The sequence below is a fragment of the Mixophyes fleayi genome, chromosome 3, assembly GCF_038048845.1.
Source record: "Mixophyes fleayi isolate aMixFle1 chromosome 3, aMixFle1.hap1, whole genome shotgun sequence".
Taxonomy (NCBI): Eukaryota; Metazoa; Chordata; class Amphibia; order Anura; family Limnodynastidae; genus Mixophyes; species Mixophyes fleayi.
Window position 1 is genome coordinate 200,142,240 of NC_134404.1, and position 27,964 is coordinate 200,170,203.

Genomic DNA, 27,964 nt, shown 5'->3' on the forward strand with positions numbered 1-27,964 from the left:
GTATGCATGCAACTGATTATCTGGCAGTAATAAGCAAACATTCTCAACATGCTCCAGAGCAATTGCTATAGAACAGCGAGACAACAGGCAACCAGTGAGCCCTTACCTGCGGACGACATCGCCATGTCCTTAATATGACTTATGTCATAAAGCAGAGAATAGCACTGAATGTGATGGGGCCAGTCTGCTTTCTCAACCTCATGTGGCCTCATTTGCAGAACGAGGGAGGTCATGCAGCACAATTAGTCAAAGGAAGAGAGAGTGCGGTGCAGTTTGCACCATGTAGTCTCCCTTTTAAAATAAAATGGGGGAGGAAGTCTGGGTGCTATGTGGAAGCTCCGAGAGGCATGTGGAAGCATTTTTAGTGATGTGGGAATGAGGAGGTCATTTGGGGATTTTTTATTGGAGCATATGATATTGCGTACATAAATACTATCACCATCATCATCGACATTTATTTACATAGAGCCAGCAAATTCTGCAGCGCTTTACAACTGTAACACAGTAATAAAACAATATTAAATAAATACAGACAAACAAAGGTAAGAGTGCCCTGCTAGCAAACATATGTAATACATAGTGCTAAGCAGAACAATAAATTATATCAGTGCAATAGCTCAACACAACCTTCAATATAATGACACCCAAATGTACTCATTTTCATGGATTACTATAATAATATGATTAATAAGCTACATTCCTTTTGTTCTAGCAGGAGTCACTGTCAAGAAATGTGGGTCTCCCCCAATCCATTGCCAACAAGATTGGTGGGTCATATACACACATGCGAGTTTCAGAGCATGAGGCATGACAAAAATATTTCCAGATCTGTGTTTTCACAGATCTGATAAAGCTTTCCCAAAAAAAACTTTTGTAAAGAGGCGGAACACATGGAAGAGCTCCTCTCTGAACAATTCTGTGGCAACATCTAGAGGACACTTTTCCTTGCTGCTGCCGAAACTGCCTTTAAGAACTTTATACGCCTTTTTGAAACTTTGAAGTAATTTGGTAAAATTCTAACTATTGCCCACTCTGCAGTTAAAATGAGGTAATTGACTACATAACCATTAGTAAATCTCCAAACATGTGCCCAGTATTGTCTAATCAAAGGGCAGTCCTAAACAAGGTCTACACTTGGTGATCCACACTTCAAACAGAACTGGTCAAACCTATTTGTTAGCGGTGGTAGGGCGACAAATAAACACTGTGAAAGATATTTAAGGACATTCCCTGCAGTGACATATGTGACAATGTCCTAACTGATTCCGCCAAGGATCGGAGTAAATTATTAACTGGAAACTTTGGGAAATGTTCTGCCCACTGTGCTATTACTGATTTTGAGTTTTCATAGTCAAATTGATCATGTAAAAAATTGCAATGAAATGGTAAATAATTGAAATTGCTTTAAACCTTTGTATTTGGTTAGATAGTAGCTTATTTAAAGGGTTATTCCAATCATTCTGTTATAATTTCTTCACTACACTACTAGTGTAATGTTGAGCTTGTAAAAAAAAGCCATGTTTAGGCAAAATTCAGAGGCTTTTTAGTATCTTTATTTAAAAAGCGACCAATGGTCTTAACTGGTTCTCTCTTCCAAAGTGTAGAGGGATAAGCAGCCATGTTGTCCTGAAAATCAGATCTACCCAGAAAAGGACAGTATGTATCCAACATCTGAGGTATAGCATATGCACTTACACTCAACATGTATGACTCTTCACAGGTTTCCCACACCTCATGTTTCAATCCCCTTTATTATGTTACATTGTAAGCTTTTGCGAGCAGTGTCATCAGTTTTGTTGTTTCTGAATGCATTTTAATTGCTATCCCTCAGTACAGCTCTGAGGCAGAAGTTGGCATTTATAAAAATAATAAAAAAAATATTGCCTCCTTTATTTCCACAGGTAGTTGAACCTCGATGACAAGGTCAACTTTAGCTACAGCAACTGCCAACACACATTTTGCTTTAAGACACCTTGTAAAATGAATCTATATTGTGACATCCTAGCAGTGGCTTATTCTAAGTGATAATATATATAAATAATACACTGTGCACAATACAAATCTATGCAATGGTAAATAATACTGTTTTGCACTGTAAATGTGATACCACTACACTTTCATTATACACTGTCTTTAAAAGCATTTTTTTTTTTTTAAATCAACTCAGTAAGATGTGGCTATGCAGTTGTTAAAGGTAGTGAGTGCTGAGGTTTGTTATTCCTGACACCTGACACAAAAGAAAAGTAATCCTGGAAATACAGTGGCATCCTAATTTTGTGGATGATCCATATTTGATTTCCATTTTTTTAGGTAACAGTTGTGGTGAACGTTACTTTGGTTTAATATAGTAGATCCAAGAATTGGAGTAGAGAAGTTTGATGATCTGGATATGGCGGAGGAGCAAAAATGATGACGACATTTTATGTTTGATTGATAACACAGATGTCTATTTTTAAAGAAGAATGAATTAAACAATCCTTCACTAAAAGATTTGGGAGATATTTTAATTGTGCTAAAACTTAGTGGAATTTGCAAGTATCTTGCTCTAAAGATGATATAGGGATGGCTTACGATTCAACTTTTCTTGAAATGCAAGATGAAACATACAAGGCTAAATGCAAAATTATATACAAATTTCTGTACATAAGTAACCCCAGATAGAGTTTGAGATTCAAATCAAAACGTATCCCAATTCAATTTGAAAAAGTATTTTGAGTTTTAAGAGAATGACGTTTTTGAGAGATACCATAGACTGTGGCCAAAATAGGTTTTATAAATGAACTCACCACTAGACTAGAAAGCAACATGTTACAACAAATAGTAACATCAAGAAAGAAATGTATAGGGCAGGCTTTCTGAAATCCAGTTCTAACAGTACATGTTTACCATATCTCTTTGTTGGTGTGTAAGTTAAAGACTGTCACAATTTAAAAGATCCACAGGTGGAACAATTGTTTCACTTATGACCTGGAAAACTTGCACTATTAGCCCTGAGGACTGGATTGAGAAACCCTGATATAGAGTATAGAATATGACTTAACGCTCCTCCTCTTCCAATATCTACATACAAGGTAACTGTATTTAGTGATCAACATGCTGCATTTACTGAACATATACCAATATGGATAAGATAGATTTTCTTTTGAGAGGGTACTGAAGCTCATTGTGAACAGTTTTTAACTCGGCTGAACATGAGACTTTCACATACCATGTCGACTACATCCATTTCCTTCCGAGACTTGCATGTTTTTATTGATGATGATGATGTGGGTATTTCTAAGGATCTCCTTCATAAGGAGACCAATAACAATATATTGCATGCTACCCTTCACTACATTTTTAATACAAGCAATTCCCATTGGTCACTTGCTTCGGACATGTCAAGTGATGAAATATCCTGAGACAGATGTGAAGGAATGTCAACCTTTTTTTTTTTTCAAGAAAAGGGGCTATGGTCAATTGTTTATTCATCAAAGCCTGAGGAAAGCTTGGAATATAGACATTATATCACCACTAATTAGAGACACCACTAAATCCAGCCAATAAGTTTACACTTCTATCGCACAATGGTCTCTGCTATATACTACCACCATTTTTTTGAGACAACATAACAGCTCATACAGCAGTCTTAGAAAAGCAAAAGATCAGTTAGGCGGGGAGTCAGAAACACATTATTGGATATATTATTTTCAGACTGTACTCCCCAAAGGATTGAGCTTTACACTGGAAATTTTTTTTTTTTTAATGGGATTTATTTACTTTGTCATGATCCAATATCTGCACATACACTTAACAGTGCAATCATTGTTGATCTACCCTTTCTTGTGTTGTTACGGCATTCAATATGAAATTATATTATTTTTGCAGTTTAATATAAGCACATATTTAATAGTGTAATAATTGGATATTTTAATATATTATCCATTCTTTCCATTTAGGGGAATCTACAAACATAATGCAACAATAATACACTAATGATTAATAGGCAAGATCCATTCATAATACTGTTGATTGGTGCATTAAACACTATTTAATTAGAGTGGTGTATTTATCCTCCCCTTCTCATTTATAGATTGGCTGTATAACACTCCTTTTAGAGTACAATCTGACTAGGTTCATTGATAGTTAAGTCAGCTTCATACTGTCATCTAGATTTGCATTTTTGTTTTACTATGGTTTATTTTAATTTCCTACCAATTGGGCGCACATGACACTTTTAACTAAGATGCTCACTGACTTTCTCTCTACCATGTTCCTGTGAGCACGATCTTCAATCAGTGACATCACAACACGTAGATATGTGATCATTATGAAAAGTCCCCTGATGCAGCTTCTGGGCAAAAGACGTTGCACGCTTCTAGTATTCACAAATCACTTTCCAAGTAACTCCCTTCCCCAAATAATGGATTGCTTTACATTTGTAACTTTTTGAAGTGTCTCATTGGAACCTAAGATATCTTTGTGGCAAAATATGCACATATTTTTTTTGCCTCTCAGCTCAAATTCATGCGGTGATTCCATGCATGTATAATGGTGGTATATAAAACAATAAAAGGCTTAAGGGAAAAGATGGTGCAACATAGCAGCACAAGCAAAACCTAGTAAGATAAAATTGTACACATGGTATGTGTATCATAAAACAGATCATTTGTATATGAGAGTACTTCTGGTACTTTAAAAGCTGGAGAAATCTGTTATGAGGGTTAAAAGTAGCTAATTGCTACCTGGGAGTTTCATGTCTGATGAGATTAACTGGGCTGTAAATGCATTTGCGTACTGATCAGGTTTGAGAGTATTTACACTATAAATACATATGGAACATATACGGGCCATTGAGAGCATTGTGTATTGTTTCCACTCTGCATCCAGCTGCACAATATGCAAAACATTACATGACAAATACCTGGGGATATCGGCGACTTTGCAGGGGAATTTTAAAGCGGTAATGGCTTTCAAGGCAAGTTTTGCAGAAACCGATGCTTAATACATTTACTCCCTGGTGTATCTTGCAGCATATGCAGAATTAAATGTGTTCTTTGTTGCTTGTGATTCTACATGCCCTGCACATATACGCACATTTTATGCACATATTCTACAAAAGTACTTTGTGTGCGACTTGTGTTCAACTCTGCATCAGCCCCACAGGATGTATCGCTGATATATTTGGTTATGATTTCTTGCATAATTTTATCCTGTGGTTTGGGGGTTACTTATGCTTTTGCTATGCTTCTGCTATTTATTAAATGCCCTTGGTCATCAGAATACTATTTTTGAGGACTTCTGTTGATTCTATGGTTGCAAGACATTACTGAGACCTTGCTTATCTATATTTGCTGCATATCATTTGCAATCATGTTTGAGAATTACGCGGAGCTATTAGTTTGAATATAATTTGGAACCTGTGCCATTTGTCCGACAGTGATGAAATGTGTTTTCCTATTGAGTACTAAGCAATACAGTGAGTGTTTCCTTTGTCTTCTCTGTTTCCAGAATGATTACTGCAACATACATTATTAAATTAGACATACAAGTTGCCTGTTGCCCCTCACCTTGTTTAGGGTCATCAGTCACCGGAATCTCTGGATTGTAGCACTTTGGCAAGGGATAGGATGAAAACATTGGCCAAGGATATGGATCATTACTCTAGGCAAAGAAATCACATACATGAAATGAGCAAATTAATAGTTTTTTTTAGAATAGAAAGGTGAGAAACCAATATAATTATTCCAGCAACATCTGTCTCATATAACTGTCAAAATTATTGCTTTCATATTTAAATCACATTGAGTTATATGGTTTAATGATACTCTTTGCCAAGATTAAAACAAGAGCTAATGGAACTAAGTCTTAAAGGTGTAATAGATTGAATATTTATAACAAGTAACTTTAGAAACTAGTGTTTATCAGTTTCTTTTTTCCTTAATTTTTCCCATTAATGTGAAAGTAACAGCTTTCTAAAGACAATTTTTCATATCAATCTTGTGTTCTCTTTTTGAGAGCAATTTTCATCTAATCAATTGAAGACTGACAGCATGTAGAGAGAAGTGTGGCACTTAACAAAAGAACCTGTCTAATGAACACTACAAGCTGTGAAATGCAGACTGAATTCAATAGGCATTTCATAGTACTGTAGATTAGATTTACCGCAGGTATAATGCAAATGAAATGTGCCACAGCTGTCAAAAAATATTTAATATCATAATATATATGAATATAAATATATATAGCACTTTACTATAGCTCCGGCAAATTGGCTGTAAGCAACTAATTTCATAGGCCATTAGACTGTCTGGAGGGCCATTGACTTAATAACATTGTGCTTTACACTTTCCGTGTGCAACAAGTCATTCAACTGTTAATTACAATAGTGTCCCTGTTCTGAGAGCTGGTCACTGCAACTAGATTTTTTGTAAAATTGTAAACATAGTGATCTAGGGCCTGATTCATTAAGGATCTTAACTGAAGAGACTTCTTATTAGCATTCTGTTGTGCACATAAGTTAAATACTGGATGTTTTTTCATGTAGCACACAAATACTTGATAGCTTATTTGTACACTGAAATTTAAAGTTGATATTTGTGTGCAACATGAAAAAACAGTCAGTATTTAACTTATGTGCAAAACAGAATGCTAATTTGCACCCCTTGCATTGTACCATGGTTTTGTCCAGGAGACTGAAATAAGAAGTTTCTTCAGGTAAGATCCTTAATGAATCAGGTCCCTATTGAGGAATTAGTCTTTTTGAGATACTATAATTTTTGATTCCCTTCAAAACAATACTTTATTTACATATGCTTTATTTACCAAATGTTGCAAAATCTTTACTTGCCATGTTTAAATTTGCATATTTTAACACTTACTATATTTCAAGTTAGCATTTAAATTACCATTGTTTTTAAAATGCATTAAAAGTGTATTACTACCTGGAGCAAAATTCTAGGAGGCAAGACACGCTCATGTGGTCCTCCAAGGACATTCATTCGAACAAGAATATGGTTTCGTTCCACAGACAGACCATCAATAATGACACCCCTGCAGATACATGCAAATGTTATGAGTAGACTTATACAAGACACGTTAAAGAGGAAACTGTATATTAAATATGTGTTGGGATGAGTGAAATAGAGATGCTAATGGCGACATCAGACTCCAGTCACACAAATTTTGACGCTATAATGGTGGGGAGATTGAATTGGGGTATAAAGGGCCTAGCAAAAAAAACAAACAAAAAAAACAACAACATGCCAGAGAGGAGAGAGGTCCACTGTATAGGTTAAATTATATAATAAAATAAAATAAATTTAAGCAAATTTTTATGTATTATTATCATTAATTTAAATATCACCATCATATTATGCATTGGCACTTACAGTCTAAATTCCCTAACACACAAACACACTAGGGTCCATTACAGTCAGAAGCCAATTAACGTATCATTATGTTTATGGACTGTGAAGTGCTTGGAGGATGCAAACACTGGGAGAACATATAACCTCCACACAGGGCCCTGGTTGGATTTAAACTCATGTCCCCAGCTCTGTGTAGCACATTTATTTTATACTTCTAACTACTCATGCTGTGTAGCACATTTATTGTTGCTTTAGTTGCACAACTGCAGTAATAGATATTTGTGAAGTGTTTTGGGACACTATGTTATATTAAAGCCTTTTCACAATCATTCCCCTCTAAATAATTACATTTACTTTCCATAGTACGGTTTCATTGTTGTCATAGCTTTTTCTGTACATGAAATCATTACATAGGCAGAAGACAGCAGCAGGAGTAATTTAATAGATGTCCTTAATCCCAGTCACCCATATTGTGTAACATTCTATTCATGAATCAGTGAGTTTTATTCTGAAATAAGGACAAATTATTTGCAATCAAACTGGTATAAATACCTAGTGAAGAAGTAAAACAATGACACAAATCAGTGTTTTGGAATCATGATGGTATAGCAGAGGATTCAACATTAATAAGCGCCAGACTTGAATTACTAGTGAAGTATGTGAAAAGAGAATTTCACAATGTAATGAGCTCTATCTCTGTTCATCTAACACCCAACATCACAGTATAAAAAAAACATTAAAGAAACCAGGATATAAGGTTTAAGCTCTGGTCAGCTTTTTCATATTTACACCTAAAGCAAGTAACAAAAAAGGTATAAATTAAAGGGAAAAACATGTTTAAACTTGTCAGATAACAAAATGACTGAAGCTTTCAGATAAACAGTGAAAGAATATATTTGTAAAACCATATTTTCAATAGTCTCTACTTTTCTGCTGAGACTTCAGGTTAACATTATTGTTGAAGCAATGCTGGACCCAATATTGGTTCGGTGAGCTACATGGGTAAGTAAATTGCTTGATTGTTGAATAAAATTAGGTAAGTGGGTTAGGCATGTTTTCTAGAGATTATTATTATCTGACATAAGCAGGCATTTAACTTTTAAAAGGAGTAGCTAAATGGAACTGTACAACATGTTCTTTCAAATACACAACAAATTGGCTATAGGGTATGTATTGGTCCTCTAGTATTCTAATTTGTTTTGCTGCTCTTAATTCTGTTACACATTCTAATGTTTCACACTTGTAAGAACCAGTGATGCTAAATAAAGAATGAAGCCTATTAAATCATTGCACAAAAACAGTATAGCTAAAGACTCAAATCAATAGGAGTATTTATGCCCTCATCTCCTACCAAACTATGCTACATTCAAGTTTTGTATACACAGTGTACTGTGCTAAAGCATGCCAGTATCAAGTTAAAATGACAGGGCATGGACAAAAAAAAAATGGTGCCCCAACACCCATCTTAATTTTAAAATAGCCCTTGCAGCATAAGAATAAGGTCAGGTACCCACTGGCATTTGATTTACTTTTAAAAATGCAAGTTCAAACACCAGAGAAACTGCATGTCAAATGCAAACACATTTGACATGCAGTTTTACTTGCATTCAGAAAGCCATTAAAGGTCATCTGTATTAAAAGCAATGAACCTGTAAACTGTGTTTCTGAATGCAACTACCATTGTGAGTTTGGATTGGTATCATTGGAAACAATGGTTCCTTTTTTTCACACCTGTTTTGTGCATTATCATAACTTTAAAAAGGCTAGGACAATTAGTACAAAAATTATGTCAGTCTGTATGAAGCCTAAATAGGCGTTTTAAGCATAGGTGAGTTATAGAAACAATAAAGAACAGAAACACAGCAGCAGTCACAGCATATAATGTAGCACGAATTGTAAACAGTTAAGTGTTGTTTTAACTAGTGTGAAAAATATATAAAGTTTTTTTTTGTTTTCTGCAGTTGCTAAAAGTAAACAAATATATGAAGTTAAAAGTCAAAAGTAAATCCACACCAACATAGGTCAGGCAAAAACTGCACTGACTTTCTGTTATTTAATGCTGTCAGTTCCTGTTGGAACAATGGGCAGAGGACATGAACATCTCCCTGGGAACAGTGCACGCTGTGCTGCCAGACCATGAGTATGGTGGCAGATGCTCAATGGCAAGGAGGTTACAAATTACGGGGACCAGTGCTTGAGTCCAAAAAAAAAGTGCATGAAGTACCTTGCCGTCATTACCAACCCCAATTCCAACCACGATCAAAAACAAACACACACTAAATGCATGTTCAAAAACAATTTATTTATTATTTTTACAATCACAAATAAATGACAATAATGAAACAGCAAAAAAAGTCTTAAACATTAACAAAATTTACCAATACTGCTGCAATAAAAATAATCCATAGACTATTTTTATTTCTGCAGTATTACTATAGAGTATTACTTTTACAATGCCCATCCACAGCCCTAAGTTCCCCTCCTCACTAGGTTGTGTCTGAGAGGCCCATCTCTAATGAGCTTGTGCCACAAATTCCCTTTCCTAATTGTGCCCTACATACCCACTCTTGATTGGTTTGTGCCACACACATGCCCCCTGTGCACCTGCTTTAAACCAGTATGCCCCTTTTACATAACAGACTGTGACCCAATTGCTCCAATCTCCGCTTACATTCCACATGTCCCTTTCCTCACTAATCTGTGCCCCACGTGCCTCTCTTCTTACCTGTTTGTGCCCAAAATAACTTCCACCTCACTGCAATCTCTGTACCATGTGACTGGAGTAGTCATGATAATATCACAGTGACATTGGAACATCCTTAACATGAAAGGGAATTAGATGCTATTGTAGCAGTGACTGACAGCACAGGAGGGCTCATGAAATAAAGCTAGTTCCTTTTTTGCTTCGCCTATAACTCAGCTTTGCTAATATAGTAAGGCCTGCCGGAAAACTAATGAATGAGTCAGTAAAGGCAACCTCACTGAAACAATGAAACAAACTCAGAAGAGTTTCATGAAATTTCAGACCCTAGAGACAAAAAATGCCACCCCTTTTCTGGAGTACCAATTTCTGAGTATGCAAGGAAAAAGGAGAGTGAGTAGTTGTGTCTCGTTCCCCTAACCAATCTAATGTTCTCTTTACTTTTGGCTTAAATGGCAGGCCACTTTACATTCACCTGTAGCCTTTCCCACTTGGTCTGATAAGTATCCACTTCTGCAAACTATCTCCATATCTTCCCCTACTCCCCATCCTACCTTACCCTCTGGGCCCTTCCTCTCCACAATCTACTCCATCACGTCTTTCTTCTTGGACTCCATCTGTCTGACCTACTGCCATGCAATCATGGAACTTATGCTTAATGCCTTACTATGTAATCCTACTTCACCGACTACTTTCCAAGTCTTGCCACTCTTAGCCATCACCTGGTCGATATAGCAAATTAGACTGCCTCACTTCATCATACTGTCTCTCTGCACCCCACCACCCTCCTCTAGACTGTAAGCTCACAGACAGGATCCTTTCTACCTTAAGCCTCATATCAGTTCACTATTTGATGATGATATCACTTATGATATGGTTTCAATATCAATTTGGTCACAATCAAATATATAGCAGGATTGCTGTTAGAAGATTTCAAAAATGCTGTCATGTTCAAGTAATGTGGTAGCAAAACTCACCCCAAATCGGTTGAAGATTCATTTTCCCTTTGAGCATTTAAAAGCATATCACATACTTTGTATTGGGATTCTAGAAGTAATAGAGTGTCAAGATTACAGCATAAAACACTCAGCAATCTGAAAAAAAATAAGGACAAAGCACAAACATGTGTTACATTAAATGTATCTAGAGAAACCTGCATCATATCTCGTTCTAAATTCCAACCGTTTATAGGTGTAAATACAGTTCAATACAGCATGAGGAAGAGCTACAGTTCACCACACAATGAACTAATGGGCAAAAAAGCTGCTATCAAAATAAGACCACTTTACCAAGTATGCTGTTGACTACCCTGCCCATATGGCTAAGGGTCTAGTTTTATTAATATAACCAGGTACATTGCTTTGTATTCACAAACATGCTCACACACAATTCTTTTAGATTCTCATGTACAAATTTACATGAAAACATTGCACTTTACACAGCTACAAACATCACAGTTAATCTCACAACGGAACAGGGAAAAATGCTAAAATTTAAGATGCATGTTGACATGTTATGATTATCACCCAAAAGAGGAACAGTTTCAAAGGAAAGAGGAGCAGGGGTAGTTGAAACTAGTGACCATCCTGCATATGAGGGTTTTAACCTCACAATCACACTTAATTTATACAATATCAGCAAAAGTCCTGAATCTAAATCAAGGTACCAGCCTACAAAATGAGAGCAGTAATAGCAGTTGCTTAGAATTGTCAACAGTTTAAGTAGCAATACAAGTAGATGTATTTTAATGTAAACCAAACAGGGGTTGGTTTACTAAAATATATCTGTGGATTGAAATGTGTATATTTTTTAAGCAAATGTCATGCGATTCGAAGTAAATGCACACTTAAATAAATGTCACTGTAACACAACTAGACTGTTGAGATTTTAAAACCGTTCTAGATGCATGAAGGCAAATAAACTGTTAAGTCGTAAAACTGTGCATACTTGGATATAGTCCCAAATAATGTAGTAGTGCTGTACTGCACTAAAACAACACAAAATGACTATGACAGTTGTTTTATTACAGCAAGCAGTCATAGAGGAAATGATCCTGAAACAAAATTACCCATATTTCAGTTCTGACTCCTGCCTCTCTGCCATTTATCTTGGAATGTAGTGCTAACAACTGTATTGGCTGTGCAGAGTTATGAACATGTCGCACACAAGTCCTTTATAGGTGACCTTGAACATTACATCTAGACAAGAGGGCCCAAGGCTCACATAAAATAGTACATATGAAGGCAATCTAAACTGGTGCAATGAAATAAGAAAGTCTATAAAGGTACATGCTATTCCGATGTTCATGTGCTAATTACAATGCTTGCCTTTCATACTATAGATCTCAAGTTTTACCATATGTCTCCTCCTTTACCAGACAACTATTCATGTGCAGTTCTTACCTGTTCTAATGCTACTTAGCTTTAAAATAATCCTAAATTATTCCTGAATGGAATAAATTCAGATTAATCATATTGTATTCGTAGCATTTATATGATTTTTTGGAGAACTAATACATGGTTATAGTAGTTTTATTAAACTTTGATAGACTCACTGTTTTCGCATATCACTGATATATGCACTTCTCACCCATGTTGAGTGTACTAAACATATAGCAACTGAAAAAAAAAGTGATCGCTTGTGAAGCACAGAGAGTAAACCATTTGGGTTTAGCATTTTAATAAAAAAAAACATTCTGCAATGATGCACCGCTAACAAACGAGATCATGGTATTCCATCAGTTCAGACTAAAGAAGAGCATACATTTAATATTAAAATAGATCTAAGTACACAAACTGCCTTCCACTACAGCTCATTATTGACCTCATAAAGCATGCTCCTAACCTGTACACCATTATTGTTGTGCTGGTGCTCATGCTGAGTTGGATGCATAAGAACATCTAAAAAGACTCACATGAAATAGTGAATTTACTCCCATATACAGAAACTGAGGCATCTCAAGATGCATCCAGCTCTGCACCAGTAGCATATGAACCAGGAGTATGCCAGTCATACTGATACCTAGGTAAAATTACACCTAACAAAGTCATAAGCACAAAAAAAAGTTAACTTTTGTTTTGATGAATGTGCTATTATGTTTTGAAACAATACCAGAGAAAAAACAAGCCCGCGCTCGGTATATCCCATATGGTACCAGCTGCTTGGCAATATAAGTGAGCCACACCAAATGCGCCTTAAATAGGTTTGATGACAATAAGGCAATATTTTGAAACAAAACCAGGGAAAAAACAAGCCCGCGCTGTGTATATCCCATATTATATATGGTATATTGTAAGGACAAGCACTGACAATTGTCTTTTTGTTTTGTATACATATACGGGCATTTATATTTCCACGCAGCTGGTACCATATATAATGTGGATATATTGTGCATCTGATTTTAACTGCATTTTAATGTTAAAGCATATAGGTCAATTTAGGACCTGCATATAATGAGGTGCCCTTGAAGCTGGGATGCATGCTTAAATGTTTTGATCAAAATTTGAACCAATACCTCATGTTTTCCTTTTGCTAGATACACACAGATATGCCGTGTAAAGGATAAGTGCTGCCAATTGTCTTTTAGTTTTGCCATTATGTTTGGTTTAAATTAATGAAAACGTCTATAAAATAGCAGGTATGAGCTTCCTTATTGGGTATGAATGAAAGAAGCAAAAAATAATTTTTAAAATATGCCCAAAAAAATCATATAGACACGATGCATGAAAAAAGCTACAGCGTTAAATCCACAATCAGCCAATTAGAAACGGCTAGCTTGTGCTGGCTACAGTTATCATCAGTGTGTATTTGCACTGGCCCACAGGTGATATGGATACTGACAGGTGTATATGCATCACTTTGCAGAATTGCCTCAGTTTGCAATTACACAGACACGACCTTCCTGTAATTTGGCTGTGTTTGCATGCCCCATCCCCTCCCCAATTCCACCCTCCAAGTATAAAGAAATGTAAATGTCAAATCTGTAGACAGACATAGGTGAATGCTTTTTGTGCGAGCATATGTAGTACAAAACTTGCATATTTTATGCCAAGCAAATGAGCGTACACTCAACTCAGCCTGAGCCCCAATTTGGGCACTGAAATGACAATGTCCAGCAGTGAGCAGCAATAGAAGTGACTGTCTTAGATGCAATGCATTTTTGTGTTTTGAATGTAACTTATTCTGCATGAAAAACTTTTCCCTAATTAAAAATTGTGTATGTAATTTGTTTAGGCTCATAAAATTATAATAGATTATTCTTTATGATATACTACTGCATACATTTCAGCAAATGGGTAAAAAAAAAATTCTACTTAGTTATGTTGAAGATTTTACTGCCTTAATTGAATTTCGAAAGTGTAAACAAAAAAATATGATGTTTTTCTAAAAGGTCTTCCTTTTTCCTCTCTGGTAGCTCTATGAAAGTGTATTTACCCCTGTTTACTGCAGAACTATTTCGTGGAAATGTGAATGACTGCCTCCAGGTCAGCCAGCATGAAGTTGTAGTAGGCATTCATTTTCTTCATGATCAGCAGTGCAATCAATTTGCAGTAAACCTATTACATTATATTTTAATTGAAAAATGCATCTAGCCTTCAATGCACTGCAAGCATTCCTTTAAAGGGAACCATCAGTTTGTGAAATCATTTCCTAGCAGTAGGTCAGTAAAATATAGTAGTTCAGTGTTTCTCAGTTACTATTTTTTATATACTGTACAAAACACAGCAGCAAGGACAGTTTCAGATAACCACTTCTTTCCCAAAAAAGCAGTAGTAAAAAAAAGTAAAAATACAATGGCACATTTTTCAGAGACAGATGCAAATGACATTTTACAGAGGTTTCCTGTAGATATTTAAGAAAAATCTCAAATATTAAATGTGTACCCCAGATTAATTATCTATAGTATATGTTCCCAACGCCTTTTACTGATGCTTTCAACAATTAAGTGTTAATAAAAGTGAACATTAGGCTGCACTAGAAACATTTTTCTTCTAGTAATGCAGTGTGACCATTTTATAGCTGAAAAATGTTTGTTTATGTTTTCAGTTTCAAAGATATTGAATTGAGATCTGTGATACGAGATCATAAAGATAAGTTAATTATTGGGATTCCAATGGGTTTAATGTACTACTGTAAATATGTAGGACTGGGTATAGGAAAAGAAAGGAAATCACGGTGGACAGATTAATTAAACAGAAAATACTTTCACACTGCAAGATTGTGGAAAATAATAATTATAAATATCTTCAAGTCTGTTTTAGGTATCCAATGATCCGGTCTATGGGAATTGGGAATGTTAGGGTGTCTGCAATTAGTTGTTAAAACTTTTCTCTATGCTTTTAATAAACCCTTTTTTTGCAGTTTATTATACAGATAAAACATCTCACTGGGTACCTTCTCCTTCACTTAATATGTGACCATTTTTCTAAATTTTAGGATTACATTTCATTAATTAGAGCAGGAGAATTTTGATGACATTGTAACACCGTACTGCTCTCCATTACCTGCTCAAATTCATTATTGGAAAGTTTAGGTTGAACTTTGTGGCCCCATTATCTAGCCACAATTGCCAATTAGTTACATATTGTGAATATTTATGAAGGACTTTATGCCTAAATGAAAATATTGTGCATATAGGTACAGAAAAAAGCAATATATATATATATATATATATATATATATATATATATATATATATATATATATATATATCAAACAAGAATAGCAATAACAATAAAACATGATTACAAGTTATACCTTATATCCAAAAGGCATCCAAATACATTGAAAATATTGTTTTTATTTGCAGATAGAACAGTTGCAGATGATATACATTACTATAATATTTTATCGCTGACGTCTTATATTACTACAAATATTAATCTTTATACTGACTTTTCATTAAGAGTATAAGTGTTAGTAATATCCCAAGGCTTTTTTGTCATATATAATAAAACATGTCAATATGATCCTCTGACCTGAAGCCATTTCCAAGCATTGACATTGCTAACGAGTGTGGATTTTTGGTAGTGATAATTTGTTAAATGAATAGATACCTCCATTCACTCAAATTTTAAATCTCCTCCCCCTTTAAAAAAAGTCTCTGCATGCCAAGATGTTTTCCTGAAGAATATGACAAACCTATTCAGATGCAGTGGCGGATCCAGGGGCCCCGATCGCACCCCCTAGCAGGGGCTTGCTGCCGGCAGCTGCACACTATGTGCAGGTCCGTTCGGCAGAGAGAGTTAGGGAGAGAGTTCTGCCCAATCAGAGCAGCCGGGCAGGACTCTCTCCCTAACTCTCTCTGCCGAACGGACCTGCACATAGTGTGCAGCCGTCGGCAGACTTAGGTGTCAAAAAGGGGGCGGGGCTAAATCGCCCCCCCTAAATCGCCCCCGGTACAATTAAGTTCTGGATCCGCCCCTGTTCAGATAACTTCTACACAAAAATGTCAAAAGTTAAAAAAGATATTGCAAAAGTAGCAACATTAACCTGCTTTCAAGATCACAGCTACACACTTTTCGAACGCTGTAACTTTCTTGTTTGTTTGCATGTTGAGGTAAAATACTTCCTGACTTGTTTATTGTTACTTACTCAGTACTGTATAAAACTTAAGATGATAATATTTTAAATAGGGATGAGCGCGCTCGGATTTCTGAAATCCGAGCCCACCCGAACGTTGCGGATCCGAGTCGGATCCGAGACAGATCCGGGTATTGGCGCCAAATTCAAAAGTGAAACTGAGGCTCTGACTCATAATCCCGTTGTCGGATCTCGCGATACTCGGATCCTATAAATTCCCCGCTAGTCGCCGCCATCTTCACTCGGGCATTGATCAGGGTAGAGGGAGGGTGTGTTAGGTGGTCCTCTGTGCTGTTTAGTTCTGTGCTGTTTAGTTCTGTGCTGTTTAGTTCTGTGCTGTTTAGTGCTGTGCTGTGCTGTGCTGTGCTGTGCTGTGCTGTGTTCTGCAGTATCAGTCCAGTGGTGCTGTGTGCTGTGCTCTGTCCTTCTGAGGTCAGTGGTGCTGCTGGGTCCTGTGCTGTGTCCTGTTCAGTCCAGTGGTGCTGTGTCCTGTGCTCTGTGCTTCTAAGGGCATAGTTATTTCCCCAATATTCCCCTGTGTTTAAAAAAATAAAAAAAAGTTTTTTTTATAAAATACCAAAAACTACTTTAATATTTTTTAATTACCACAAAATTTTCACAACCAATCCTGCAGTATAAGCCCATTGGTACTGCAATATTACCAAGTTCACACATTCAGCAGTAAAAGTCCAGTGGTACTGCAATATTACAAAGTTTACACATTCTGCAGTATCAGTCCAGTGGTGCTGTGTCCTGTGCTCTGTCCTGCTGAGTTCCGTAGTGCTGCTGGGTCCTGTGCCGTGTCCTGTTCAGTCCAGTGGTGCTGTGTCCTGTGCTCTGTGCTTCTAAGGGCATAGTTATTTCCCCATTATTCCCAAGTTTGTAAAAAATAAAAAAAAAGTAAAAAAAAATTAAAAATTTAAAAAAAAAAAAAATATATAATAATTATAACCAAATTTGCAAAACCAATCCAGCATTATAAGTCCATTGGTACTGCAATATTACCAAGTTCACACATTCAGCAGTAAAAGTCCAGTGGTACTGCAATATTACAAAGTTTACACATTCTGCAGTATCAGTCCAGTGGTGCTGTGTCCTGTGCTCTGTCCTGCTGAGTTCCGTAGTGCTGCTGGGTCCTGTGCCGTGTCCTGTTCAGTCCAGTGGTGCTGTGTCCTGTGCTCTGTGCTTCTAAGGGCATAGTTATTTCCCCATTATTCCCAAGTTTGTAAAAAATAAAAAAAAAGTAAAAAAAAATAAAAAATTAAATAAAAAAAAAAATATATAATAATTATAACCAAATTTGCAAAACCAATCCAGCATTATAAGTCCATTGGTACTGCAATATTACCAAGTTCACACATTCAGCAGTAAAAGTCCAGTGGTACTGCAATATTACAAAGTTTACACATTCTGCAGTATCAGTCCAGTGGTGCTGTGTCCTGTGCTCTGTCCTGCTGAGTTCCGTAGTGCTGCTGGGTCCTGTGCCGTGTCCTGTTCAGTCCAGTGGTGCTGTGTCCTGTGCTCTGTGCTTCTAAGGGCATAGTTATTTCCCCATTATTCCCAAGTTTGTAAAAAATAAAAAAAAAGTAAAAAAAAATAAAAAATTAAAAAAAAAAAAAATATATATAATAATTATAACCAAATTTGCAAAACCAATCCAGCATTATAAGTCCATTGGTACTGCAATATTACCAAGTTCACACATTCTGCAGTATCTTGTGCTACATATAATGGAGACCAAAAATTTGGAGGATAAAGTAGGGAAAGATCAAGACCCACTTCCTCCTAATGCTGAAGCTGCTGCCACTAGTCATGACATAGACGATGAAATGCCATCAACGTCGTCTTCCAAGCCCGATGCCCAATCTCGTAGTACCGGGCATGTAAAATCCAAAAAGCCCAAGTTAAGAAAAAGTAGCAAAAAGAGAAACTTAAAATCATCTGAGGAGAAACGTAAAGTTGCCAATATGCCATTTACGACACGGAGTGGCAAGGAACGGCTTAGGCCCTGGCCCGTGTTCATGACTAGTGGTTCAGCTTCACCCACGGATCTTAGCCCTCCTCCTCCTCCCCCCCCCTACAAAAAATTGAAGAGAGTTATGCTGTCAGCAACAAAACAGCAAACAACTCTGCCTTCTAAAGAGAAATTATCACAAATCCCCAAGGCGAGTCCAAGGGTGTTGGTGGTTGTCAAGCCTGACCTTCCCATCACTGTACGGGAAGAGGTGGCTCGGGAGGAGGCTATTGATGATGTAGCTGGCGCTGTGGAGGAACTTGATGATGAGGATGGTGATGTGGTTATTGTAAATGAGGCACCAGGGGGGGAAACAGCTGATGTCCATGGGATGAAAAAGCCCATCGTCATGCCTGGTCAGAAGACCAAAAAATGCACCTCTTCGGTCTGGAGTTATTTTTATCCAAATCCAGACAACCAATGTATGGCAATATGTAGCTTATGTAAAGCTCAAATAAGCAGGGGTAAGGATCTTGCCCACCTAGGAACATCCTCCCTTATACGTCACCTGAATAACCTTCATAGTTCAGTGGTTAGTTCAGGAACTGGGGCTAGGACCCTCATTGGTACAGGGACACCTAAATCCCGTGGTCCAGTTGGATACACACCAGCAACACCCTCCTCGTCAACTTCCTCCACAATCTCCATCAGATTCAGTCCTGCAGCCCAAGTCACCAGCCAGACTGAGTCCTCCTCAATACGGGATTCATCCGAGGAATCCTGCAGCGGTACGCCTACTACTGCCACTGCTGCTGTTGCTGCTGTTAGTCGGTCATCTTCCCAGAGGGGAAGTCGTAAGACCGCTAAGTCTTTCACCAAACAATTGACCGTCCAACAGTCGTTTGCCATGACCACCAAATACGATAGTAGTCACCCTATTGCAAAGCGTATAACTGCGGCTGTAACTGCAATGTTGGTGTTAGACGTGCGCCCGGTGTCCGCCATCAGTGGAGTGGGATTTAGAGGGTTGATGGAGGTATTGTGTCCCCGGTACCAAATCCCCTCGAGATTCCACTTCACTAGGCAGGCGATACCAAAAATGTACAGAGAAGTACGATCAAGTGTCCTCAGTGCTCTTAAAAATGCGGTTGTACCCACTGTCCACTTAACCACGGACATGTGGACAAGTGGTTCTGGGCAAACGAAGGACTATATGACTGTGACAGCCCACTGGGTAGATGCATCCCCTTCCGCAGCAACAGCAACAGCTGCATCAGTAGCAGCATCTACAAAATGGCTGCTCATGCAAAGGCAGGCAACATTGTGCATTACAGGCTTTAATAAGAGGCACAACGCTGCCAACATATTAGAGAAAATGAGGGAAATTATCTCCCAGTGGCTTACCCCACTTAGACTCTCATGGGGATTTGTGGTGTCAGACAATGCCAGTAACATTGTGCGGGCATTAAATATGGGCAATTTCCAGCACGTCCCATGTTTTGCCCACACCATTAATTTGGTGGTGCAGCATTACCTCAAGAGTGACAGGGGTGTGCAGGAGATGCTTGCGGTGGCCCGCAAAATTGCTGGACACTTTCGGCATTCAGCCAGTGCCTACCGCAGACTAGAGGCACATCAAAAAAGCTTGAACCTGCCCTGCCATCACCTCAAACAAGAGGTTGTGACGCGCTGGAACTCCACCCTCTATATGCTGCAGAGGATGGAGGAGCAGCAAAAGGCCATTCAGGCCTACACAGCCACCTACGACATAGGCAAAGGAGTGGGGATGCGCCTGAGTCAAGCGCAGTGGAGACTGATTTCCGTGTTGTGCAAGGTTCTGCAGCCATTTGAACTTGCCACACGAGAAGTCAGTTCCGACACTGCCAGCTTGAGTCAGGTCATTCCCCTGATCAGGCTGTTGCAGAAGCAGCTGGAGAAAGTGAGGGAGGAGCTGGTAAGCCATTGCGATTACAGCAAGCATGTAGCTCTTGTGGATGTAGCCCTTCGTACGCTTTGCCAGGATCCGAGGGTGGTCACTCTTTTAAAGTCAGAGGAATACATTCTGGCCACCGTGCTCGATCCTCGGTTTAAAGCGTATGTTGTGTCTCTGTTTCCGGCGGACACAAATCTACAGCGGTGCAAAGACCTGCTGGTCAGGAGATTGTCCTCTGAAGAGGACCGTGACATGCCAACAGCTCCACCCTCATTTTCTTCCACATCTATGGCTGCGAGGAAAAAGCTCAGTTTTCCCAAAAGAGGCACTGGCGGGGATGCTGATAACATCTGGTCCGGACTGAAGGACCTGCCAACCATTGCAGACATGTCTACTCTCGCTGCATTGGATGCTGTCACAATAGAAAAAATTGTGGATGATTACTTTGCTGACACCATCCAAGTAGACATGTCAGACAGTCCATATTGTTACTGGCAGGAAAAAAAGGCAGTTTGGAAGCCCCTGTACAAACTGGCTCTATTTTACCTGAGTTGTCCCCCCTCCAGTGTGTACTCGGAAAGAGTTTTTAGTGCAGCGGGGAACCTGGTCAGTGAGCGGCGAAGGAGGTTGCTTCCTCACAACGTTGAAAAAATGATGTTTATAAAAATGAATAATCAATTCCTCAATGAAGTACAGCACTGCCCTCCAGATACTACAGAGGGACCTGTGGTTGTGGAGTCCAGCGGGGACGAATTGATAATGTGTGATGAGGAGGAAGTACACACTGTAGGGGGAGAGGAATCAGAGGTTGAGGATGAGGACGACATCTTGCCTCAGTAGAGCCTGTTTAGTCTGTACAGGGAGAGATGAATAGCTTTTTTGGTGTGGGGGCCCAAACAAACCAATCATTTCAGTCAAAGTTGTTTGGTAGGCCCTGTCGCTGAAATGATTGGTTTGTTAAAGTGTGCATGTCCTATTTCAACAGCAGACCTCTCAACTGCAGCTCATCCCTCCTCTGCGGGGATAATGTCTCCTGTGCTCTGACACGTCACTCTGTGTACTCTCAGCCTCAGGATCTGACACTACAGCTACCATGCCTCTTGTAGCAGCCCTCACTCCAGGGCCTCTTCCATGTGCAGTGTCCCCCTCTCTCTTGGGTTCACTATAGTGGCATGGAGTTCTCCCCCTCATCCAGGGCACACATTCCTTGCCCTGGCTCAGTCACCACGCTCAGACTTCCAGGCAATGCTGGGGGAGCCTGGGAGCTTCCACCCCAGGTCCCCAGCTACAACTCTCCTCTCCTGTGTCTTCTCTCTCTTTCTGACACTTTAAAGATCGTGCCTTTAAATGAAAAAGTCAGTCTTCATTGCACGACTATGTGCAAGTGCAACAGGGACATTTTTTTGGGTTTACAAAGTCAAACAATAACACTACGACCCTGTCTGTCTGGGGTCTGTCAATGACGAATTGTCTGGAGCATGTTTTGAGGAGGTATTGTGGCCCCGGTATCAAATTGGGTACCGGGGCCACCCCACTATGCAGTCCAGATACTTGTTTGGTGGAATTCCGACACGTGGAGGGTTTTTTAATTATATTGTGGCCTCGGTACCAAATTGTGTACCGGGGCCACCACACTACGCAGTCAAGATACTTGTTTGGTGGAATTCAGACCAGTTGAGGGTTTTATTATTATATTGTGTGGACCACTCTATCTATACCACACTACAACTCTATACCACTCTATTTCCTACTTTAATTCTATTTAATTCTATTTCCTACTTTAATTCTATTACTAATTAATTAACATAAAGAGGAACAAAAATAACCAATTTTACCAAAAGTATAATATGACTTAGACTTACAAACACTACACTTGAAAGATCGTGCCTTTAAATGAAAAAGTAAGTCTTCATTGCATGACTATGTGCAACAGGGACAGTTTTTTTACAAAGTCAACTAATAACACTTGGACCCTGTCTGTCTTTAACATACTTAATGGGATCTCAATGACGAATTGTCTGTAGCATGTTTGGAGGAGGTATTGTGGCCCCGGTATCAAGTTGGGTACCGGGGCCACCCCACTACGCAGTCCAGATACTTGTTTGGTGGAATTCTGACACGTGGAGGGTTTTTTAATTATATTGTGGCCTCGGTACCAAATTGTGTACCGGGGCCACCACACTACGCAGTCAAGATAGATAGATGCGTATCATAGATAAAGTACATTCAGTGGTGTGGGGCAAATTGAAAAATATTCAAAATGCACTGACATTATCAAAAACAAGAGGTTGTCACACGCTAAAACTCCAACATGTATATGATGGAGAGGATGGAGGAGCAGCCGTATGTGTAGTGTAATGCAGACCTGTTGAAGGTTTTTTATATATTTTATTGTGGTGCCCAGTGCCCACTCCTCTACGCAGTCCAGGTACATTTATTGGTGCGATTCATAAAAGTTCAGGGTTTTTAAGATATTGTGGTGACCCACTCCTCTACGCAGTCCAGGTACATTTATTGGTGCGATTCATAAAAGTTCAGGGTTTTTAAGATATTGTGGTGACCCACTCCTCTACGCAGTCCAGGTACATTTATTGGTGCGATTCTTAAAAGTTCAGGGTTTTTAAGATATTGTGGTGACCCACTCCTCTACGCAGTCCAGGTACATTTATTGGTGCGATTCATAAAAGTTCAGGGTTTTTAATATATTGTGGTGACCCACTCCTCTACGCAGTCCAGGTACATTTATTGGTGCGAATCAAACAAGTTGATGGTTTTCTTATTATATATATTGTGGTGACCCACTCCTCTACGCAGTCCAGGTACATTTATTGGTGCGATTCATAAAAGTTCAGGGTTTTTAAGATATTGTGGTGACCCACTCCTCTACGCAGTCCAGGTACATTTATTGGTGCGAATCAAACAAGTTGATGGTTTTCTTATTATATATATTGTGGTGACCCACTCCTCTACGCAGTCCAGGTACATTTATTGGTGCGATTCTTAAAAGTTCAGGGTTTTTAAGATATTGTGGTGACCCACTCCTCTACGCAGTCCAGGTACATTTATTGGTGCGATTCATAAAAGTTCAGGGTTTTTAATATATTGTGGTGACCCACTCCTCTACGCAGTCCAGGTACATTTATTGGTGCGATTCATAAAAGTTCAGGGTTTTTAAGATATTGTGGTGACCCACTCCTCTACGCAGTCCAGGTACATTTATTGGTGCGAATCAAACAAGTTGATGGTTTTCTTATTATATATATTGTGGTGACCCACTCCTCTACGCAGTCCAGGTACATTTATTGGTGCGATTCATAAAAGTTCAGGGTTTTTAAGATATTGTGGTGACCCACTCCTCTACGCAGTCCAGGTACATTTATTGGTGCGAATCAAACAAGTTGATGGTTTTCTTATTATATATATTGTGGTGACCCACTCCTCTACGCAGTCCAGGTACATTTATTGGTGCGAATCATAAAAGTTCAGGGTTTTTAAGATATTGTGGTGACCCACTCCTCTACGCAGTCCAGAAAGATACCTTTTTGCAACGTTTTGGACTAATAACTATATTGTGAGGTGTTCAGAATACACTGTAAATTAGTGGAAATGCTTGTTATTGAATGTTATTGAGGTTAATAATAGCCTAGGAGTGAAAATAAGCCCAAAAACTTGATTTTTAAACTTTTTATGTTTTTTTCAAAAAAAATCCGAATCCAATACCTTAAATCCGAACCGAGACCTTTCGTCAAGTGTTTTGCGAGACAAATCCGAACCTCAAAAATAACGAAAATCCGGATCCAAAACACAAAACACGAGACCTCAAAAGTCGCCGGTGCACATCCCTAATTTTAAATGCAAATTATGTTTCCAACTGCAACATTTCACCATTATTGTGTCATGTAATGACAGCAAAGCTTTAAGAAAGGCAAAAGGACAGCTATGGATTTTATTCTTACCGTAATCCAAAAATATGTGACTGGTCATAGTTAAATAATGAATTTATTTTAGCAACTGAATCTACAATCACAAGCCGATCAAAGATATCCTGAAATAACAAACAAGAGCATTAATAAGTACCATAAAACATTTAATTTATACAATCACAGTGATTGAACTTTCAATCTTACTATTTGTTTGGCATAAGACCTGTCTACATAATTTTCTTGTAGTCACTTATATAATTGCTGGCCGAGCATAGAAAGAAATATTTAGTGCTATAACCAAGCAAGAATTCCTCGGGCTGTTCATCTGCTACTAGAGTGCCCTGCTGAAGACTCCCCTGGTAGCAGAAGTGATGACATTTATATGGTGCATATTTTTATATCAAACTTGAATTACCTTGCAAATGACCGCAACCTCAATCATTACATTAATCTCCCCCTTGTATCTGATATACTATTGTTTTGTTATATTTCTTTATCAACATCAATCTCAACATCCATTCCCACTAGAAATAAAATAATCACACCCACTCTTCCATCTTATTCAGACCAATTTTAGATTTTCCTTTCCCATAGAATGCATTCTTGTTTTGCATTTTAGCCTTTAGATTTGTAATGTACTTGTACATGCCTCTCTGATGCCTTTCTGTACTGTGTCTATGCTTTCTTGAGCAACATCACACAATCAAATCTGTACAGGACCAGATTAAGGGTGCCCATGGTATTGATCAGCTATTTTAAGAAGTCCCAGGCTCACCATCACATGCCCCAAACCTGAGCACCACCACCCCACTACCACACAGTAAAAAAAATAGTTCATTTTCATGATAATAACCTGAAAGGTTAAATGTATAGGACACTATATTCACCTAAAAAGCAGTGAAAAAGTAAAATGTTCTGAATCGAAAGATGGATGTTTTAGCTCCTAGCTACATCTCAGCAACCACCCATAAAAATGCTTGGGAGGGAACTTCTCCAGGTCATGCTTCTTTATGTATTCTCCCACAGGCCATACATCAAGTATAGATTATACTCCAAGCTCATGCTCCCTTATCATTTCTCAAATATGTTACACTCCATGTAGAGGTTCTCCCCCAGACCATACCCCCTGAATAAAAACATCCCAGGAAACTCCCTGTATCTATTCTCCTCTGGTTCTTACCTGTATTGATTTCCCTCCATGTTACTCCTCCTGATATGTTTTTTCCCCAGATTTATGTATGATCCCATTGAATTATTTTGACTGTTTACAAGTTAATGACACACTACCCCAATTGTTTCCACTGCATTTAAAGGCTTACCCACCCCCCCCCCCACCCCAAACACATTCTCCCAAGGTCATGGCTGAACCCCCCAATCCATTCTCCCTCATGTCATATCACAGTCTGTCTGCCCTACTTTAATTATTCCTCCAACTGACTTTATTGACTCTCTGACCTCCAGTCACCGATTAACAGCTAATTCCCTTTTTTTTTTACATGTATAATATACTACTTATCAGAGGTGACTGGAGAGGGGTCAGATCTGGATGAGGTGGCTCTCAGGGTTAGGAGGGAGAAGCAAAAAAGACTGCAACACAACAGGGTAGCTCTAGGTGTAAAACTTATCTTATGAGACTTTGATCATGTCTCACTTGCAAGACAAAGAGCACTTCAGTACAGTTCTGATAGTGTGGCAACAAATCAGAGTGCAGCGGATTCATTCTGATTAGTTGCCAGACTGTCGGCCATCACCCCCAGAGTAAGAACCAGGACAAAAGCAGCTGGCCAAGGACAGATAATGGGGAACATGGATAACTGAGCACCCATGCAGACCAGCCCTCCCACTTGGAAGTGGAGAATGGAAGCCTCTAAAGGTGTAGGGGCAAGAGCAGTTAATCCACTGCAGCAATGATAATATGGCACTGCCTGTGCAATGTCTATTCGGGGTTAATTTGGCCACCAAACTCATCAAGACATAAGTCATTTGTGGAGGCTGCAATCTGTCTACTTGTGTAATTACAGTAGTGGGCTCTGTGTGAAAGAGACAGTGCCATGATGTGAATATGGGAATGGCAATAACCAGAAATCCACAATCTGAGTCAGAAAGTGTTATATAATGGAATTAGCAGGGTCTGCAACAGCACAGAGTACAGACTCCCCTTAAATTGATTGGGAAGTTATGCAAGTTAATAAATTCAGCTTGTTTTACAGCATTATGGATATTGTGACTGGTAGATTTATTTAATTTTGTTAAAGATCATTATGTAAAACTCACTCTGCAGAAGTGGCTTCGCACAAGACATTAAGCCCAATCTCTTTACTCTCAAAAATAGTTTTTCCATCTCATCCTTTCCACTTTATCAACACAATGGGGAGTAGGGCATAGTCATATTATCTAATCTTCAAATAATTATGAATTATTTGTGAAGATTTAATAAATAAAAAACTGTTTTATTCCACACTAAAATATACATTTATTACAGAGCTGTAAACATTTCAAACCCTGATAATATATCAGACTAACAATATTAACATATTCATTTATACAAAATGATACTGCAGAATGAGATTCTATCTTTATATTACATTTATATTTAATCCAGAGATTGTCTACATGGTCTAATTTATGTGTTCTCTCTGAAAGTGATTTCTCCTCCACAGAAGGAATGAGAGATTTCACAATGTTATGATTTTCTTTTCAGATGAAGCCTATAACTCAGTGGTGCCGGTCTGCTCTGCTGAGCGCAAGTGTGCTCTGCATCTGAATTTTGTGTCAGCATTACATAAAGCTAGTACTAAACAATGCAGTAGGCACCATGAATTACAAATGCCAACTCATCCTATACAAAAATGCTCAAACATTACTGTTTGAGCATTTTGCAATGCAAGAAAGTGGAATATGTGTTTGATAAGGCAACAAAGGCATAAAAGCATGCAGTTAAAAGGGGGAAGGGAAACACTGATAAATGAAAAGACTGACATACAATAAAAGTTAACTAACCATTAAGTAACTCACTGCAATCACTGTGCAGTGAAATAAAGTTACATTTTGAGTTGAGTGTAACTTATACTTGCAACCACTTGAACCTGGAGAGGCAGATTGGGGGAGGTGGGGTGCAGGTTACTTATACTACGGGCAGGCACATTTAATTGTATCATGCTTTCTGGAGATATGGCTTATTTAGAATTGGCCAAACCTCCAGCTACACCTCTTAGGAGTCCGTAAAGGTTGGTGAAAGCAAACGTGCTAATGATAATTGTATCATATACCCACTTATGACATACGCCATATAGCCCTTACTGTTTATTGACTTATTACAAGTGTGTAAATTTATTCTTAGCAAACATTTATTGATATTTGGGTAAGTAACAATTTATGAAGGCAAGTGTGTAAAATAATACCATTATTTTACTTTAAATGTTTTTGTTTTTTTTGTCCCATAACTTACATATTAAAGTTAATGTTATTTTGAGTTTAAATCAATCAGATTTGGTACCCTTTAAATCTGACTCAAGTAACTCT

At 38.3% G+C, this 27,964-nt stretch overlaps 1 protein-coding gene across 1 annotated transcript in view; it reads right to left on the reverse strand.

The window, feature by feature from the left end:
* The window catches only part of TBC1D32 (TBC1 domain family member 32), a 200,042-nt gene that overhangs the window by 59,152 nt on the left and 112,926 nt on the right, over positions 1-27,964 (reverse strand). Inside the window, exons 23-26 of the mRNA XM_075202997.1 lie at positions 24,476-24,564; positions 11,028-11,144; positions 6,924-7,032; positions 5,550-5,643 (exon numbers count right to left, since the gene is read on the reverse strand). Coding sequence (XP_075059098.1) covers positions 5,550-5,643; positions 6,924-7,032; positions 11,028-11,144; positions 24,476-24,564 — 409 coding nt within the window. The remainder of the gene's footprint in view (positions 1-5,549; positions 5,644-6,923; positions 7,033-11,027; positions 11,145-24,475; positions 24,565-27,964) is intronic.